General features: G+C 36.4%; 1 protein-coding gene across 1 annotated transcript in view; it reads left to right on the top strand.

The window, feature by feature from the left end:
* LOC131049035 (transcription factor RF2b) overlaps positions 1–13,439 on the top strand; it is a 38,997-nt gene extending 25,558 nt beyond the window's left edge. The window contains exons 3-4 of the mRNA XM_057983038.2: positions 11,437–11,521; positions 12,749–13,439. Coding sequence (XP_057839021.1) covers positions 11,437–11,521; positions 12,749–12,945 — 282 coding nt within the window. The 3' untranslated portion in view covers positions 12,946–13,439. The remainder of the gene's footprint in view (positions 1–11,436; positions 11,522–12,748) is intronic.
* Positions 13,440–21,227: the final 7,788 nt, after the last annotated feature.

Here is a 21,227-nt window from a genome sequence, read left to right as displayed (position 1 = left end):
AATGAAGCCTAAAGAAGGAATTTCGCTCCTGACCCTTCTAGAGGGTCCAGAGCGAAATTCCCAAAATCACCTAGTTTGCCCATGAGGAAGGTCAGGTTGTAGATTCCTAGCCTTTGGTGAGGAGAAGGATAGCGTATGCTTGCCTTGGAAGACATTTTGGAGTAGAGACATGATGGAATTTGTCCAAAAATGCAAAATTCGCTCTTGACCCTTCCAGAGGGTCCAGGGCGAAATCTTTTGAAACTACTATTTTTCACCTTGTTTGGGCCAGACGAGGAGCTGGTTGTGAGGTAACGTTGAAAAGAGGTCCAAGTTGGCTGAGATTGCTAATTTCGCTCCTGACCCTTCCAGAGGGTCCAGGGCGAAATTCTTATAGGGCCTGTCCCTGGAAAGAGTCTTGAACTAACTTCATTTTAATATCTTTTGTTGATGATTTAAGGTGTGAAATACTATGTTGAAATGAATTTATTATGTCCTTAATCATCCTTTGATTTGTTTTTGCAGATGAAAGAAGATCAAGGACGACCTTCTCCAGTCCAGCATCAACAAGGATGGCCTTCTCCAGTCCAGCATCAACAAGGACGGCCTTTTCCGGTCCAGCATTTGAAGGAAAGGTACACCATCCATCCTGCACATCAAAGACAAAGGAGGTCAGAGCAAGGGTCCGTTGGAGAAGCAGACAGTTTCAGAAGAGTTAACTAAAGTTAGCTTCTCAGCATCATCAAATTGAATATCTACCAAGTTGCAAGTGTCAGACAAGGTGGCATCCCAATCATCACTCCTCCAGTTGGATTGGTCCACCTCAGCGTGTCCAGATTCAATGTACCCGACTCATCAAAGATGGCACTAACTTCGATGTACCTACCTCGGTTATCCATTGGTCGAATATTCTAGAGAAGACATGTGTCCAATTAATGCAATTATTTCATTGGCCAGAATTGAGTTGGTTGTAACAAACCCTAATTAGGGTTTTCATTGTAAAATCTCGGCCATTGATCTCAAGTTGATCTGAGCCATTGAATTGTATTGAGGGCACTATATAAGCCCTGGCTCCTCATTTGTAAAGGTTAATAGTTAGTCAATGGTTAGCTAATAGACAATAGGGAGAAAATAGTAGTTAGAAGGTGAATAGTTAGAAATAGTGAATAGTCAGTTGATATAATAGCAATTAAAGTAGAATATAAAGAGAAGGCAAAGATTGTTGCCAAGATGTTGTTGTAAAAGACTTGTAAAACTTCATTGAAGAAATGGTGAAATTTATGGGTCGATTCAACAATTTGCATGGTCTCTATACTTCTCATATTTGATTTCATGTTATTAGATGAGTGGAAGAAATGTGTTTGATTGATGGTGAAATTTTTATATCCATACTACTAGCAGTTTGTTGATTGCAGACTTGCCTTGTGTAGTCAATTGGAATCATTCAGCTTAAGCCTAACTTCAATTGTCGCTTCTTCATTGATATGCATCAACCTGATGGTGTCTATGCCTGTAGCGATGATCTAAACATCATAAAGCTTTCCTCCGAAGATCGCACTAACCTTGTGAAGATGGGCTGGGATGTCAAAACAAGACTTAGTTAGAATTTCAACAAAGATCATTCATTGCTCCTACATTCTTAGTGTTAGAATTAGATCCTTTCCTTGCCCTCATACTTTTTTCCTTTTTTCAAAAAAATCTAGGCTAGTGAAATCCTGTGTTCCAGCAATATTCAAAGCAAATCAGACGTTTAGTCGTCAAGTGTAAGTCCCCTTGTGATTCCAGCAAAATCACATCATACCACAGAGAGCTTATCCACACGTAGAGATCCTACATAACAGAACCTTGGAGTTACTCCGACTGATCCTTCAGCGAGATCTTCAGCAATCGGGAACTTTGTTCAAGAGAGGATAAAATACTTCGGTATTTTATTTTGTGTTCGCATGTGCATAAAAAACACATCAACAGGATTGTAATAGCCATGTGCATTCACCGATCATACTCATTCAGCTGTCAACTTGCCCTTCTATCTTCCTTGTTGAGTTCATGATGCTCCTGTTTATCACTTGCCCTTGTTAATTTTAGGTGCTCAGATGTTAAACAAACTAATTAACTATAATCAAACTGTGAATAAACAGTAATAGTAATGAAACACAAGACACAAGACACCAATACCCTGGAAAAACCTCCCCCTTGGAGGTGAAAAACCCAGCCTTAAACTATGAAGTATATTATCTCAATGATAGGCAATTACAATCATAACAAACTTATCTCTGATTGCTGTCCAAACAGCAAGTTGACAAGATGAAAGAGGATGCAGCCCTAACCAGCAGTAGCTGACCAAGAGAGCAGATCAGCAGAAGATAACTTCAATAGACTGGAGCAGAAATATCCTTGGAGTTCACCAAGATGTAGAGCAACAATTCGCTAAGTGTAGAGGAGCAGATCGCTAAGTGTAGAGGAGCAGATCGCTAAAGAGCAGATCGCATTTTTGCAAGTAAGAAATGAATGTATTTGACTTCATCTTGAGGTTGATTATAAATATCCTCCTTTTAGCGGTAGACACCCTTAAGTCGTCTTGCAACTTTATTTATTTAATGTTATATTGTTATTGCATATTACCACGTTGGACATTTGGGTTTAGACCAATAGTTATCGACATGCCTTTGCATGTTACATTTTGGGCCCAACCCAATGACACATCGAATTGCCTTTCCCATGTTACATTTGGGTCCAGCCCATTTAGCAAATACATTGAGATATCATATACATATTTAATTATCATTTAACATCAAAGTTCGATAATCAGATATCCGAACTTAGCTAATATTTACAACACTCCCTCTTAGCTAAGGAGGATAACTGTCACATGTCATGATCCATTCATGACTTTCATCTTGCATTGCCTGCAAGAGTGAATGTATAAACTTCATAGAGTATACTTGCAACAAAAACACATAAATATCATGAACTCATTTCATGATGTCCATCTTACATTGTCCGCAGAGGATGGAACCACCTTGCATTGCCTGTAGAGGGTGGAAGAGGTTTTACACCTCAGTCGTCTCTTAGAGAAGGATACACTGCCACCTTGCATTGCCCGCAAAGGGTGACTCCACCTTGCATCGCCCGCAGAGGGTGGAAGATGCAAACTGAATTGCATTACTAAGATTGAGACTCCCTCTCAATCAATGTTGTGTTCTCGACCATTCCAAGCTTCTCTCTGAAGTACTCAAACTTCACCCGAGCTAGAGGCTTGGTGAGAACATCAGGAACCTGTTCATTAGTGCTGATATATTTCAGTTGGATAGCACCTCTTTGTGCCATATCACGAATATAGTGATAATGAGTTTCCACATGTTTTGACCTATCATGAAACACGAGATTGTTAGATATTTTAATACAACTCTGGTTATCACAATAAATAACAGTGGATTCCCATGGTTGTCCAAACAACCCATCAAGAACCTTGCGAAGCCAAACTGCTTCTCTAGTTGCCACACTTGAGGCAATGTATTCAGCTTTTGTAGTACTTAATGCAACTGAGGATTGTTTCCTACTGGCCCAGGAGATCATAGCAGAACCCAAGCTAAAATAGATTCCTGAAGTGCTTTTCCTGTCAGTAACACTTCCAGCCCAATCAGAATCAGAGTAGCCTTCCAAGTTGATTGTTGTGTTGATCAAATACTTCAGCCCATAGCCAATTGTTCCACGCAAGTATCTCAGGATGTGCTTGGTTGCCAGTAGGTGAACATGCTTTGGCTGGTTCATGAATTGGCTAAGTGCACTCATTGCGTAGAAGATATTTGGTCTAGTGTTGACTAGATACATCAAGGTTCCAATCAACAGATCTGCAAAATCAGAGTTAGTTGCAGAAATACTCAACTTCTTCAAGTTAGTTTCCATCGGAGTAGACATAGGTTTACAATCCATCATACCAAATCTTTTCAATATATCAATAGTATATTTTTCTTGACTTAAAATAATTTCATTAGGTCTTTGCCCCACTTCTAACCCTAGAAAGTAATGCATTAGACCTAGATCCTTCATTTCAAATTTAGTAGCTAATTCTTTCTTACACCTAATGATGAGACTATCTTCACCAGTTAGAAATAAATCATCAACATATAGAACCAGAATTAGCATTTCACCATTAAATACTTTAAAATAAATGTTAGGGTCAACATCATTCTTATAAAATCCTAAACTAACTAAGTACTTATCAATTCTTTCATACCAAGCTCTAGGAGCTTGCTTGAGGCCGTAGAGAGCTTTCTTCAATCTGCACACATGAGTTTCTCTATTGTGGATCTCATAACCTTCAGGTTGTATAGACTTCTTCCTCAATGAAACCATTAAGGAAGACAGTCTTTACATCCATTTGATGTAATTTCCAACCTTTGGCTACAACAATAGCTATAATAGTTCTAATAGAAGTATATCTAGCAACAGGAGCAAATGTTTCTTCATAATCTATACCTTCCTTTTGAGAAAAACCACGAGCTACAAATCTAACATTATATTTCTCTATCCCACCATCAGCAACATGTTTAATTTTAAACAACCATTTGGAAGAAACAACATACTTACCTTTAGGTCTAGGCACAACATCCCAAACATCATTCTTGATGATAGATTGATACTCTTCATCCATAGCTAACTTCCAAGTTTGCTGGTTCATAGCTTCTTCTGTGCTGGATGGTTCAGCCTCAATGATGTTGCACATCATTACAACATAGTTGGAGAGCTTCTGAGGTCTCTTACTTTCTTTGAAAGTGCCACTAGGAGCTGCAAAATTTTCTGCATCTTGAATTGTGCTTCTAACCCAAAGTGGTCTTTTCTTGCTAACTGCAATATCTCTAGGTCCATCAGTTGGAACCAGAGGCTTGGGAGGATCATCATGCTCAATAGGTTCAGGAGGCTCAATAGGCTCCCTCTGAATCTCAGGGTTAGTATCAATATCCATATTTTGATTAACTTCTTTATCATTTTCAACAAGAGAACCTTTAGATATCTCGAAAGCAATATTTTCTTCAAAGGTGACATCCCTACTTACCTCAATGTACCTTTGACTAGGAATGTAGATGCGAAATGCCTTGGAGGATTCACTATACCCAACAAGGATACCCTTCTTCTCGGAAGGATCTAACTTAGTCCTCTTTTCCTTTGGCACAAGAACATAGATAGGACTCCCAAAGATCCTTAGGTGGCTGATATCTGGTTTGACTCCTATGAAGGCTTTCTCGGGAGTTACGTTCTTCAAGACACGATGAGGACATCTATTCTGAATGTACACAACAGTCTTGGATGCTTCAGCCCATAAGAAGGTCTGCAGGTCCTGATCATGAATCATAGCTTTAGCAGCTTCAACGATGGTTCTATTCTTTCGTTCAGCTACACCATTTTGCTGAGGATTGTAGGGAATGCAGAACTCCCTCTTAATTCCTGTTTCTACACAAAAGTCATTGAAGCTACTTGAGGTGTACTCGCCTCCATTGTCAGATCTTAACACTTTGATTCTTTTGCCAGATATATTTTCAGCTAGAGCTTTAAATTCCTTAAACCTACTTAACACTTCATCAGATTCTTTAGATTTTAGAAAGCAAATCCAAGTCTTTCTAGAAAAATCATCTATGGATGTAACATAGTATAGAAATCCGCTAGGTGAAGGAACAAACATAGGCCCACATAGATCAGAATGAACAAGTGCTAATTTTTCCTTAGCTCTACTTTCACTTGTATGGAATGGACTTTTAGTGTTCTTACCTAATGCACAACCTTTGCAAGAATCATCATGAGATTGATTAAGTTTAGGCAAACCATCTTCTCAAGTGAAGGAAGTGCCTGATAGTGAAGATGACCGAGCCTTCTATGCCATAGCTCGCTAGATTCAGGAGCTTCATGAATGAGTACTTGAATGCGGTTAGCTGAAAGCTTTTACAAACTATCATATCTATTTCCAATAACATGAGCAGATTTAATACTAGATTTCTTAGGCCATGGAAGTACTTTACCCTCAAAAAATGCTATTTGATAACCTTTATCTTTTAGGGCAGAAATGGAAATTAAATTCTTCTTAATTCTAGGGATAAATAAAATATCACTGAGATTCTAAATTTAAAGAAGTACTACCAAAGCCTCTTACCGAATATTGTGCATCATCACCAATTACCACATGAAGATTGGACTCTTTCTCCATCAAGTTTGAGAGATGCTCTCGATATCCCATGATGTGTCTAGATGCACCACTGTCGATCAACCAAGTGTTGCTATCGGTTGGCTCATTGCTGGACAAAGCAGAAATGAAAAGATAGTCCTCATTATCCCCTGAGTTTGCAACTCCATTCAGGTTGGCCTCCCTTTGCATGGGTGAATTCTGACATTCTTCGCATAATGTCCAAACTTGTCGCATCTGAAGCAACAGACGCGTGAAAGATCCCTTGGTTTCTTCCTTGAATTGAAAGCTGGAGGTCTGAAGTCTCTATCTCTTTTGAAGTTGTTCTTCTTCCAATGGCCTCCCTTCCTTCTAACATGTTGAGATGCAAGCACATGTTGATCTCCTCCATGAGAGCCTTTATGCATTTCTCTGGCAGCTAGGCGAGACTCTTCTTGAATGCAATCTGACTGGAGACGATCAAAGGAAGGGAATTCATCTCTTCCACTTATGCTTTGAATGAAGGGATCCCAAGAGTCTGGAAGACCATTCAACGCAATCATGACAATATCCTTGTCCACAACCTCGCTTCCAATGGCACTGAGTTGGTCCTTCAATTCTAAAATCTTCATGAAGAAGGACATGACTGAATCTCCTTTGCACATTCTGACTTGAAGAAGTTGCTGCCTCAATGTGAGTGTCCGGCTAATGTTGTTGATCTCATATATCCCTTCTAGATGTTTGAACATCTCTCGGGCTGTCTTCAATTTGGAGATGACTGGAACAAGATGGTCCTTCACGGAATCAATAAGGAACTTCTTCGCTTTGAGGGCATTCTTCTTGAATTGCTTTAAGTCTTCCGGATCCGAAGGTTCAATCAGATCTGTATCTTCCACAAACTGTAACAGCTCTAACTCTTCAAGGGCAAGGAGGACACAAACCTTCCATGATGTGAAGTTTAGGGCACCTTCAAGTCTATCCTCTTTTTTCAGACCTGTAACCATCTTGAAAGACTAAAACAACAAACTGAAAGTGAAGAGCAACTAATAATCTGATTATGCAATGAACCTAAAGCTCTGATACCATGTTAATTTTAGGTGCTTGGATGTTAAACAAACTAATTAACTATAATCAGACTGTGAATAAACAGTAATAGTAATGAAACACAAGACACCAATACCCTGGGAAAACCTCCCTCTTGGAGGTGAAAAACCCAGCCTTAAACTATGGAGTATATTATCTCAATGATAGGCAATTACAATCATAACAAACTTATCTCTGATTGCTGTCCAAACAGCAAGTTGACAAGATGAAAGAGGATGCAGCCCTAACCAGCAGTAGATGACCAAGAGAGCAGATCAGCAGAAGATAACTTCAATAGACTGGAGCAAAAATATCCTTGGAGTTCGCCAAGATGTAGAGCAACAATTCGCTAAGTGTAGAGGAGCAGATCGCTAAGTGAAGAAGAGCAGATAGCTAAAGAGCAGATCGCATTTTTGCAAGTAAGAAATGAATGTATTTGACTTCATCTTGAGGTTGATTATAAATATCCTCCTTTTAGCGGTAGACACCCTTAGGTTGGCTTGCAACTTTATTTATTTAATGTTATATTGTTATTGCATATTACCACGTTGGACATTTGGGTCCAGACCAATAGTTATTGACATGCCTTTGCACGTTACATTTTGGGCCCAACTCAATGACACATCAAATTGCCTTTCCCACGTTACATTTGGGTCCAACCCATTTAGCAAATACATTGAGATATCATATGCATATTTAATTATCATTTAACATCAAAGTTCGATAATCAGATATCCAAACTTGGCTAATATTTTCAACAGCTCTGTCTACTGTAACCTTATGGATGTTAATTGCATAAGATATTTTAAATTTTCCCTTTCACTTATTATTGGTGCTATGTAACTTATTACTTTGACCATTTGAAAACGCTACGAAGGCTACTAGTCTTGATCCCACAATTGTTCATTGTTTGTTATCTTTTTGGGTCAAAGATGGGGACATGACAGCCACAATGGAACTTTCTAAAAACGACCAAATTTCACTAGTAGGTCCTTTGAAAGATAAAAGTTTTGTCAAAATACGAAATTAGACCAATTGGGGCCACAATGAAACTTACTAAACATAGAAAGTTCTCACAAAATGCTCAAATTTCACGGGTGGCTTCCTTTAAGGATTCTCTTTCTATACTTAGCCTCAGATTTCTCTATGCTTAAGGTTACAGTCTTCCTTTTTTAGTCTAAAGGATAAAAACCCTAAAATAGACAATACATGCTTCTAGACTTAGCCGAAATTTTGGTTGATTCTCTTTCATTTCCTCATATCAATTCTCAAGGTTTTCTTGACACTTAGCTAAATGCCGATCATTCCATTCTTCTAATTGTGCATTCTTTGTTCTATTATTGCAATCTCTTCCTTTCATTTCCTCATATCAATTCTCAAGGTTTTCTTGACACTTAGCTAAATGCCAATCATTCCATTCTTCTAATTGTGCATTCTTTGTTCTATTATTGCAATCTCTTCCTTGGACGATGACATCACCCACTCAATGATGTCTTCCTCTTAGCATCCAAAGTCTTGCTCCCCATAATGTACCTAAAGAAAGACAAGGACACGTTGTGAAGTACAAGGATCAATCAAGTTCATAGTTAGCAAAATGCAAAGTTTAAAGGATAAAGCAATAAGCACAATGCATTTCTCAATACATTAAAACCCTTATTCTCGACTTCATGACAATATTAAGACTGTATCCTGTCTAGGCTGTATATTCCTTAAGAATCCATTCCCTACTTAGTCACTTCATTACTTCTAAAGACCATAATCCATATGAACAAGACCTTATAACTCATTCCTTAGGGTTGGGAGATGACACAAACTGCAAAAGACTTGGTTTATTCAGCAAAAAGAGGGCTTCCCCATTTGCAATGGGGCGATGTGTGAAAATATCACAACAGGTATGATTCAACAAGTTTTGCAAGGCAAAATGAATCATTAAGAAAAACTATTTGAAGACAAGAAAGACAAAGTTGCTCAGTTATAAGCAGTTGACAAATTATCTATGTAACCCGAGGATGCGTCCCTAGCTTGAAAACCCTCGTCCCAATCCCGGGGACGTTTCGTGGACTTGGGGACGGCTAGGGGACGTTTCCCCTCGTCCCCAAATTGCTAAGAATTTAGATTGGACGTCCTCGAAACGGGGGGAAATCTGCCCTAGCTGTGGCGGACGACCGTACGTCCCGGGGACGGCTGGGATGTCCCCAATCCGTCCCGGGGACGGCTAGACATCACCCACATCTAAGGCTATTAAAAAAATAAAAATGTCGTATTTTCAATTTTTTTTAATTTACTAATACGGGCTCCTATTAATTCAAATTGTTATTAAAAAAATTAAAAGGCAACATTAATTAAATTTTAAATTTATTAAAATTTAATTCATATCAAATGTTTAAAATTAATTCGTATTATAAATAGAAAATATTAAATTGTTAAATTAATTGTTAAACACTTAAAAATTTAAAATTAATGAATAATAAATTATAAATAGGAAATCAAAATAATATAATATTAATTCATAAGTTTTAAGAAATAAAAACTTGAAACAAAGACTCAAAGGATTCTGATTTTGATGCAATGTTAGGAGATGCAGTTTAGGGGCAGCATTATACTTTGCTTTTTTGTATTTAGTTTTACCTAGTACTATTTTGATTTTCATATCGTAATTGACAATGAAACTATATGGCAGCAGTGTAGCCTTTGGGCATTGTGACATTTTGTATGTTATTTCTTTAATATCTATTATGATATGCATATTGACAATGCGAATGAATTGAAATTCTGAATTATGAATGCATAATTGCATATTGAGTATTGACAATGTTGTATGTTCAGAATTTATGTTCTAAAATGTTTTCATAGTATCATACACATGCTATATCCATGTTTCCATATGAGTATAATGTATATATGCATGCTTTATCCATGTTTTCATATGAACATTTAGAATTTTCTTATATATTTTAAATTTTCCCTATATTTTATATAGCCATCCCCCCGCCGTCCACAAATTTGTCAAGAAAAAATTGCTGTCCTGGAAACGCGTCCCACTGTCCCCTGCCGTCCCCGTCCCGGAAACTCGGGTTAACTTAGCAAATTACACTATATCATTAGAAAGATTCGTGATATTTCCAAGATTGATTTGGGGTGCTGGTATCTCTAAAAAAGACTCAGTCAAGTGAAGAAGAAATTCTAAGAGTATCCTAGTATGTGATTTCTCGAGGGCAAACAATCTTGGGAAGGGCCAAATCAAAGGAATTAAGAAGGGGACATTACATATCTTTTTAGAAGTTTCTTGTAGACATGTGATCTTATCCACTAGTTGTCACATGACATAGGATTAAGACACTTGTCATCATCCTAGTTAGTCCCATCTCTCAATCTTGCCATATAAGCAAGGGTATCATATGTATATTTTGACATGTTCATCGATCACATTTGATCTAATATATTTTGCATCCATTGACAAATTTTTGCGTTTACATTTCTTTCTTGTAGAAGGTATTGTGGTTTTGCAGGCGATCTTGGGGGCTTGAGTCCTTGAGTGACTCTAACATGCTATCAGAACTATCTATCAACTCAGATATTTTATCTTAATTTCTTGTAACTGATTGATCACTGGGGAAGGATGATCAAGCAATTTCTCCCTGAAAATTCAGGGTAAACTGCAACAAACATAGCTGTTGAGTAATCAAGATTAAAGTTAAAATCCTACGGTGCTACCAGATTATACAAAATGCACAGGATTTAGTCAAATTTATGGCAATTTTCCTCAAACATAATTTGTTAACAGAATATTGTGTGAAAAAAGATTGAGTGCCAACAAATTGTTTTTTGGTACATTGGTGCCAGCAAATTGTTAGAACATACATGAAATCTTGATCAATATAGGATTTCTTGAATTCATTTTTGTTGCACAAACAATATGTGATGTGGATTTTTTAATTTGCACCAGCTAGGTTTTGGAGTTTGATGGATATGGTTGTTGTTTTGTCTATCTTCTCATGCTTACTTGCTCATGGATAAGAAACTCACTATACATACCTATTCTTATGGAGTTTGATGGATCTGGTTGTTGTTTCGTCTATCTTCTCATGCTTACTTGCTCATGGATAAGAAACTCACTATACATACCTATTCTTCTGCTAAGGTTTGGTTAGTTTAGAAGTTGTAAGCCACACATGCTTTTCTTTTCTTTTTCCCATCTCTTTGTACTTGGTTTTGTGCAGAGAGATACAACTGGATTGACTGTGGAGAATAATGAATTGAAGGTGCATTTACAGGCTCTTGAAGAACAATCTCATTTTCGTGATGGTAATATTCATACTAAAAATAATCTGAGTACTGCTATTTCTATCTAAAAGTTTTACTCAATTCATGATACTTTGATCAAAATCAATCTGAGATATTTCTTTCTCCCTACTCTCTTGGTCTTTTTTTTAAGTTTCTTGTTCTTAATTTAATTTTTAATTTTATATGAATCATATTGCAAGGTGTGTATAAAGTGTAAACTAACATTTATTTATGTGTTTTGGTTTCCTTGTATATTGTGTGGCCTTAGAATACAAAACTTACGAGCCTTAGGCTGGTGGTGGGAAACTTGTGCATTGGTTTTTCTATGAAAGCCTAAAACAGGAGGAATTGGGTTTCCTTATTGGAATTCGATTTCTTTACTTGTTTGCATACGAATTACCAAACAACACATTGTACTCGTGTAATTTTTCTCCTCATTGTATCATTCCAATGCCCTTGCAATTTGCAAATTAAATGTTTCCTCATTCCCATATAAAGGTTTTGTCTTGTATTCACCATTAAATCGCATATTCACATCCAGCTTTTTCTCCCAACTGAATTTTCATCTAATTGTATTTTACAATGAAACTTTCCAGTTAGATGGTTTGAGTTGGCAATTTTTTTCGCTTTCTACCCTTTGCACTTTCATTTAAAAACATTCCTACCAAACTAATTTGGTAGAACCATTCTCATCTTTTGATATGCTCTTTTTTTTTAAAATTCTGCCACAACGCGCTTCTATTCTTATTTTTTCAAGTCTCCTGTAGCGGCCTCCTCCCTTTGATAATTTTCTTTTTTCATAATACAATTTATGTCTCGTTTCTTCTTACCTGTTGGCTATCGCTTAAAAATCCTTTATTATTGCTAAGGAAACAAAGGTCAAAGTTGCAAGAGGAGTTTTTAGTATTATATTTTTCTGTAACGGCTCCACCATTTATTCTTCTCTGCTGGATGTTGCTAAAAATATCTTTATCATTGCTTAGGAAGCATAAGGTCAAAGTTGCAAGGGTTTTTGGCATAATATCGTTCTATAATTGCTCCAATTTACTAAATGATTGTGGATAGTAAGGACCGTTTGTCCTCTGATGACAATTCTGGACTTTAATAGAAGGATATTTATTATACTCACAATGTTTCAACACCTCTGAGGTGGCAGAGACCATTCCTGAATGATCCACTTGTTCATGGTACGGAATGGTTTTACTGGGCTACATTTGATATAGAAATTGTCTTGCTTTTTATTTGCAGCTTTGAATGATGCATTGAGGGAAGAAATACAAAGGCTAAAATTTGCAATTGGTCAGACTTCCCCTAGTAAAGGAGGTGCCTTGAATCAGTCTATCTTCTCTTCTCCTGCTCAACAAATCAGGCAACATCAATCTACCCTCAATAGCCATACACTAATGGCACAATCCCACTTTCAGCTCCATCCAGAACTTTCTTAGTTTGAGACTAGTTAAGGACTTGATGGTGATAGAAAAGGAGATGAGCATTTGTAGAGCTACAAAATCCTCTATTATGTCAATTTGCCAGCCTTGTAGCAGTGGTAGTGGTTGGCATAAATTGGATATGAGAGATATTATCCATGACAATATCGTGTTCCTATGGTTGTATTCTCAGTGGCTAGCTTACTTCAGTTTTTAATAAATGTGTAAAAAAAAAAAATTAATATCAATTTCATACTTGCAGGAAAATTAATAGATTGTAAAGATTTATTAGTAGGCCCTAATTAAGCAGGATTTATGGTGATCAGTACACCTAAATTTTCAATTAGCTTTCACCTTTCTGACCAGTTAAAAGGCCAAATTTGTCAGTCAAATGGAGATTTTTAAAAGTTCAAAATCAATATTTTTTCAGTACTCTGGAAATGCCCACACTATATTTGTTCATTCAATTCCTTGTATTTAAAAAAGAAGTGCATATTTGTCACATGAAACTACTAAGTGGCATCAATCAGTAGTGATAACATTTTCTTTGGATAAAGAATTAAAGGGTACCAGTAATTGAGAATTTTTTTTTTTGCTTGGTAATGGGTCGAAGCCGAATCACTTTTGACTGGAGCTATGAACCAGTGAGACCACATTTTTTAAGGGCTTCATCCTCATATTTTCTCAGCAATAACACCCTTATATCTCCTTGTGTCGTCATGTCTACCACGCTCAAGCATCACCTTATTTCTCCATTACTTGTGTGGGACCTTGAGTGGACTCGAACCCAAGACCTCCCATGTAGGGGGCTCGCAGTTAACTGCTGCGTTGTGGGGTCATCCCCTTCAGGTAATTGCAATTGATGTTCACATAAGTTTTTAGTTGTTTGTTGTGTTCACATGCAACTTCAGTCAATTGATGTGCATTTAAGTTTTTTGATCCTTTGGAATCTCTTTTTTAAGACCATCAGTGGAAAGAAAGCTCCTTACTGTTTATATAAATTACTACCTTTAAAGCTAGATGCTCAATGTCTTAAGTATTAAAAGTTCAATGTCAAAATTTCTGTCTCTCCTGTAGGAATAGATTATTAAACACTTAAATGCTAATGTCACGAGTTTTTTACACACTTTAATGCTAATGTGTGAAGCATTTTGAGTGCAGATCAACTAGTATGTGTATACCTATGTATTTGAGTGTTTAAAGAATCATTATGACAATGTTTAGGATACAAAATTACTTTTTTGTACTCTCAATGGATTCCAAGACTTAATATATTGTGAAATACATGCTTTTTGTTCTTAGAAAAAGGCGTCAATCACCTGGAGAACTAGCTCTTGCCTAAGTTATTTTTCCTAATACTATATTTGTTAGATGATGTATTTTCTCTTGCGAAAAAGAATTCTTTCAGTTGAACTTTACACGTTTCCAATAAATCATGTCTTTTTCATAATAATAGTCATAATGGAGTCTATGTAATGTAGCTTTCTTGGAGCTCAAAATTTAGGGTTACTTGTCTTTTATGGCGAAGTTGGAGAACAAATTTGATATTTTGTGAGCTACTTGTCTAACAAACATTCCGACTGATCTTTCTTTTTAAACAATATATTTTTTTAATGAACTAGATCCTTATTATAATACCAAAGTACAAATGTAAAGTCAATCCTCAAAACATAGTGCGTGGGATAGAATCGCAGCTAAAGCTATAAAACCAGCATTGCGAGGGTGTCCCGATCATTAGGTTTACCCTACCCTCCATCAGGCAGCTGTTTTGTATCTTCCACAAGGTCCCAACCTGTGAGAGTGGTGTCCTCTCTCTCCCAGGGCCTTCTTGCAGCAGTGAATCCTAACAACACTAGAAAACTGAGAATCCAAAGGAGCATTTGTCAATTTAACAGGTTTTCCAAGTAAGAGGTGCTTAAGAAATTCAACAAATATATGAAAAACACAGATAGCAACCGTACACTATTTTAAATACGAAACATTTTTATTAGACACAACAGAATATATTTAGCTAATCACTGTTAAGTACTTGCATCTCTCAAATAATATGTGATAAAAACGGATAGGTTGGCAGAGGATTAAGGAAACTCACATAGCTGGGAAACACCCTGCAATTCTTGTAAGATTTGCAATCCAACCAGTATGTTCACAGTATTTCCCACTGCCAGTTAAACTAGACTTAGTTTGAGCAAACCTTGACAAATATTATTGTGCTTTCGAATAGTTATAGACACCGTTAACACTTTCTAAACCAGAAGCTTCCAGAATTTATTTTGGTAGTGCTTTCGAATAGTTATAGACACCGTTAACACTTTCTATACCAGAAGCTTCCAGAATTTATTTTGGTGACAGATTTTAGTAAAGCAGCAAAATGCCCAATAAATTTTGGAAATTTGATCAGTAGTTAATACCTCGAGTTGAAACATTGTACCTTCTTCACAATATTAGAACCAAAAGAAAGGCAAGTGTGGTACTTTGTCACAGGCTTTGAGCTGTACAGTGTCCTACAATCTTTCTGACAAGACGTAAAATTTATTGGATTCTTGAGCGTATCTTTTGGTTTTACATTTTTTTGATTCGGCATTCAGGATTCACGGTAATTTATTTGAATAAATCTTAGTAAAAGCATACGAAGATTTAATCAGGTAAGAAACTGTATATTTATTTACTAGAATTGTCATTCTGTGAACAGATTAAGCCTAACTTTTACAACAAATTTTCATTGCAAATTCGTATTCCTGCTTGCAACTGCGGTGAATTTCTAAGAAAGATTATCATTCATTTGGACTTAAAAAAAACACTGCTGTAAAATAGATTACTTGCCGCTGAGGGAAACTTATAAGAAAGAAAAAGAGAACTGGTTGAAGAAATATTCTCCTCGCTTTTGAACAGGGAATGGTGGATCAGGCACTTAAATGATACCGATTTTAAATTTTCTAATATATATATTTATATAACAAACTAATTATAAGCTCCTACTAATTTATATAGATTAGTAGAATTAATCTTAATACATGAATAAATAAATATTAATATTAATATATAAATTTTATATAATAAATATTATTTTTTATATATTATAAATAAATTTATTTATATAATAATGTTATATTAAATAATATATATTATTTAAACTAATTTATTTATATGATTAATATTATATTATATATATGAAGAAAGTAAATGGCTTGCTTTTGGAATTTTGTGAGCACATGTAGGCTAGAGGAGAATAGACGAGGGCACTGTGGATATTGATCAGAGGAGATAGACAAGGGGTAGAAGGCATAATCCCTGAGGTTACAAGGAAAATGAAGACAAAGAATGGCAAAACATATTAAATAATTAGAATGCAACAAAGAGGTTTGATGAAGAGGGTAAGGGTTTTCAAGCGTTAACAAGAGAAAATGCAATACCTTTAGGCAAGAAAAAGGCAAATTGGGAGACCCATAGTTGTTGGGGTTGGGGAGCAAGACAAATGAAACCCCACAACAAAAACCCTAGGAGCGAAGAGGTAATAAGCAAAACGATGGTGGTTAGATCTAAGGTTTTGAATATGAAATTGGGTCATCTTAAGGAATGTGCCTTCTTTGCAAAATGCTATGGTAAAGGAGACTAAAGGAATATTGAAAAATGGTGAAAGGAGCAATGTGGTGAGGGTGTTATAGTCAAGTTCCTTGCTAATGGGTTATTGGTCCTATGCCCTACTTTAGACGAAAAGAAGATCATGGAAAAATGGCAACTCTTCATGGACGGGAATGGGTTTTACTTAAAAGACTAGGAGGCGAATATTGACTCATCAAAACACATATTCGAAAAGATCTAGATATGGTATAAGCTTGCAAATTTACCAATGCAATACTGGGATGGGGAAATCCTAGAATTAATAGGAAATGAATTAGGTAATGACACAGGATCATACGTATGTGTAAGAGAAGGATGGAATTCGAGTGGGTCTAGATCTTACATCAAGATTTGTGTTAAAATAAAGCCAAACAATATCAAATGGAATGAACTTGAAATAGTAATAGAGGCAAATAGATGGATGCAAAAAGTAGAATGTGATCTATTACCAAAAGGTGATCTATTAGGCTATCTAGGGTTCAAAAATTCCCATAGCCAAGACTTTGGCAAGAATCTCAAGGATAGTAGGAAAGATATAAAAGGAAAAGCTTCTCACAAAACTTGGAAAACACCCCTAAATCTTATATGTCAAGGAGGAATATAGAGCAAACATAAGGAGGAATATTGGAGTGGAGCCAAATAAAAGAAAATTGCTCAATAGAGAAGAAATCTCAAAAAGAGAAGTTTCGGTATCAGCTTGCGAGCACATATATAGAAGACAGTATTAACATAATACTTGAGGTAGGAAGTGACCTTATGGATTTAGTTGATGGGGTGAGGGACAATGTGGGGAAGATAGATCATGAAGAGCAAGCAACATAGGAATTAGAGTTGAACTTCTTGGATAAGGTGCCAGATGACAAAGCAGAAAAGGAAAAAGCTAAGTTCGGGAAAAGGAGTGACTTGGAGATAGGAGGGGATGGAGGAGAAAAGGTGGGGATAAACCAAACAGACCCAATCAAGCAAACCTTGGATTGTGGGGAAGCCAAAAGGAGAGGTAAAAAGACGAACCAAGAGAAGAGGATCAAGATGGGGACACAAATGATCAAATGAAAATCACCATGTTACTTAGATCGAGGAAAGGTGTTACCCTTCCCAAGGCATTATGAAACTCATATCCTAGAACGCTAGGGGCTTCAACGCCCCTAACAAAAAAACGTTTGATAAGACACCACATAGAGGTGGCCTTAGTAGATGTTTATATGATACAAGAAACAAAATTAGGTAGGTCAGAAGTAGAGGCATTTAGTAGGAAGTTGAAGTTGTGGAAAGCTAAAGCGGTTAGTTCGGAAGGTGTATCAGGCGAACTCATCACATTCTAGAAACCAAAATCAGTGTATGTCAAGAGAGTGGCAACAAGTAATAATTGGTTGGCTTGTGAGGTAAAGAGTCTTAACTTCAAATTTGCATTTCTTGTTAGTAAATGTATATGGTTCCACTTTTTGAATTGCTAAAAGAATGGTTTGGGGAGAAATAGAATATTTATGGAATGATTCAAATTATAGGATATACATACTAGGAGGGGATTTCAATGCAATTTTCCATAATCAAGACAAAAGAGGTGGGGGCAAAGGAAATTACAATCTCAAATAGACTTCGGAGACTTTGTGGAAAGAAATCTACTAATGGAGATTCTAATGTCAAATGGGACATTCACTTGGAACAATAGGAGGATAGGATTTAGCAACATAGCTGAGAAGTTGGACAAATTCCTTTTCAAAAGAGACCTAGGTTGCTTCCCTTATTTATTAGAAGGGAGCATTATTCCAATGTCAAGGTCAAATCACTTTCCCATCAACCTATAAATTCTAGGAGAAAAATGATCCATTAGACATCCTTTTAAGTCCAAAAACATGCGGTTGACAAATAGGAGGATAGGATTTAGCAACATAGCTAAGAAGTTGGACAAATTCCTTTTCAAAAGAGACCTAGGTTGCTTCCCTTATTTATTAGAAGGGAGCATTATTCCAATGTCAAGGTCAAATCACTTTCCCATCAACCTATAAATTCTAGGAGAAAAATGATCCATTAGACATCCTTTTAAGTCCAAAAACATGCGGTTGAAAGATAAAAACCTTTTCAGACTAATTCAAAGTTGGTGGGAGGAGACTAAACCCAAAGGAATGAAGATGTTTGGACTAATGTCAAAGCTGAAAATAGTAAAGCAACATTTGAAAGAATGGAATACAACCAGGTTCAAGAACATCGTTGAAACCAAACTAGAGCTTGAAGGAGAACTCAATTCCTTGAATGAGGATGTAACAGCCAAGGGAATGGATGAAGGAAGATTCATGAAAGAAAAAGAAATGTTGAATAAAATGGAAGATGTGTTAGTCAAAGAAGAGACCTTTTGGAGGCAAAAGTTAGGGAAACTTGGGTAGGGGATGGAGATAAAAACATCGAGTATTTTCACAATGTAACCAAAGCAAGAAGAGAGATTAATAGAATAATTTCCATCAAAATCTCCAATGAGTGGTTGCTAGAAAAGCTGGAACAATAGGGAGGAAGCAATCCATTTTTTTCATAAAACTGTTAAACAATTGGGAAGGATTGATTTTAACAACACAATTGGGGATTTGGTGAGCATACCCAACTTGGAGCCAATAGAACAAAATGAGGAGTTAATGAAACCAAATAGAGAAGAGGAGATTAAAAAGGCACTCAGTTAATTGCAAACGGATAAAGCACTAGGGTCGATGGTTACCCGACTAGATTTTTTCAAAAGTATTGGAGGATAGTGGGGGGAGAGTTGGTTGAGGCTATTAAGGACTCAAGAAAATTAGGGAAACTTTTAAACGAAATCAATAACACATTCATAACCTTAATCCAAAAGAATGAGAAGCCTACATCATTAGATGAATTCAAATCAATTTCTCTATGTAATAGCATTTACAAAATTGCAGCAAAAGCTATAGCCAATAGCCTAAAAGTAATCTTATCAGACATCATATCAGAAGAACAAACTAGATTCATGCTCCAAAGGTCTATCATGGACAGGGTCATTATAGCATTGGAAGCAATACATTCCATTCAACAAACTCAGAAGTCAAGTATGCTAATCAAGTTGGATACTAAAAAGCATACAATCGAGTGGAGCAGCAGTTCCTCTTTGAAGTTCTAGCAGCATTTAGGTTTGCAAAGCCATGGTTGGATTGGATATTCAATTGTGTGGCCATCCCGATTTTCTCAGTGGTCTTCAATGGATCACAAGGTTTCTTTGAAGCTTCTAGGGGGCTAAGACAAGGGGACCTAATGACACCATTTCTCTTCATCATTATGGCAGAGCAATGGGAAGAGCTATGAACCTAGCACCAACAAAGGGCAAGATCAAAGGAATATAAATAACATCCAATGTTCCTTCAATAACACATCAACAATTTGCTAATGATACATTAATTTTAGGGGAAGCTGATAGAGAAGTAAGGGAATTCAAGAAAATATTGAATTTTTATGAGATATACTTGGGACAACAAGTGAATAAGGAGAAGTCTAAAGTTTTTTTTTTTCACACCAATCCACAAAAGGAATAGAAAATTCTAAGATTATTAAACTTCAAGAAGGGGTCTCTGCTTTGTAAATATTTGAAAATACCATTGGTTGCAGGTCAAAAGATGGATCTCCTATAGGACCCACTGAGAGAGAAGATAGAAAATAGATTGGCTTCATGGAAAGGCAAATGGTTATCTTGGGCGAGGAGAATAATAATGCTCAAAGCTATTATTTCTATTGTACCAATTTATTTAATTTCTTGGTTGGCTTTTGTAGTAGGGGTAAGTAAGAAGTTCACCAGAATATGATAAAGTTTTTTTGGCAAGGAAGCTTTGAACAAAAGAAGATAATGTTAACCACTTGGGAAAAGGTGTGTAAGTCTAAGGTTCTCGAGGGTGTGGGATTGAAAGACTTGGTGAAACAAAATAATTCATTGGGAGCCAAGTTGGTTTGGAATATGTATTCCAATTAGAATTTGAAATGGGTTAAACTACTTCATAACAAGTATCTAGATGAAGGAGAGTTGACTACAATTTCATCAAGAACCATCCCACGAGGCTCAAGAATTTGGAACTTTTTGGGTAGTTGTCACTCCCTAATAACAAACTATGTACCTTGCAATATCAAAGATGGTAGATCTACATCCTTTTGGGATGACTCATGGGGCAGTTATCCAATTTTGAATACAAGATCAGAATTAGAGCAAGCAAGAGCATCAACCTTGCAATTTTGGGGGCCCAAGTTTATAGATTATATGCAAGAATTGGTTGAAGAGGAAACAAAATATGGAAATGGAAGGATGTGGGAACTTGAGGAATTACTTCCAAGGTGGCCAAATAATTTGCTACATTTTTTAAGGTGAGAAATATTCAAATTCAAGAAGGCAAAGGCAAGTTGGTATGGAACGGGGCTAAAATTGGCCAATATAACACAAAGGACAGATACAAAAACTTAACAAGAGTAGAGCAAGTAGGAACAACACTACCGATTACTCTATGTTGGAGTAAGCAATGTATGCTTAAAGCAAACACCTTTGCATGGGATACCTTGCAAAATAAAGTTCCAACTACAATTTTTTTTAAGAAGCTAGGAAACAAAGTTCTAACTGTAGACAAATTTAAGAAGCTAGGATTTCATGGACCATCAAGTTGTGTCCTTCACAAAAAGGAGGAAGAATCTATTTCTAGGTT

Source organism: Cryptomeria japonica, chromosome 11 (assembly GCF_030272615.1).
Source record: "Cryptomeria japonica chromosome 11, Sugi_1.0, whole genome shotgun sequence".
Lineage (NCBI taxonomy): Eukaryota > Viridiplantae > Streptophyta > Pinopsida > Cupressales > Cupressaceae > Cryptomeria > Cryptomeria japonica.
Note: the sequence above shows the minus strand (reverse complement) of the source record. Positions and strands in the feature narration are given on the sequence as shown.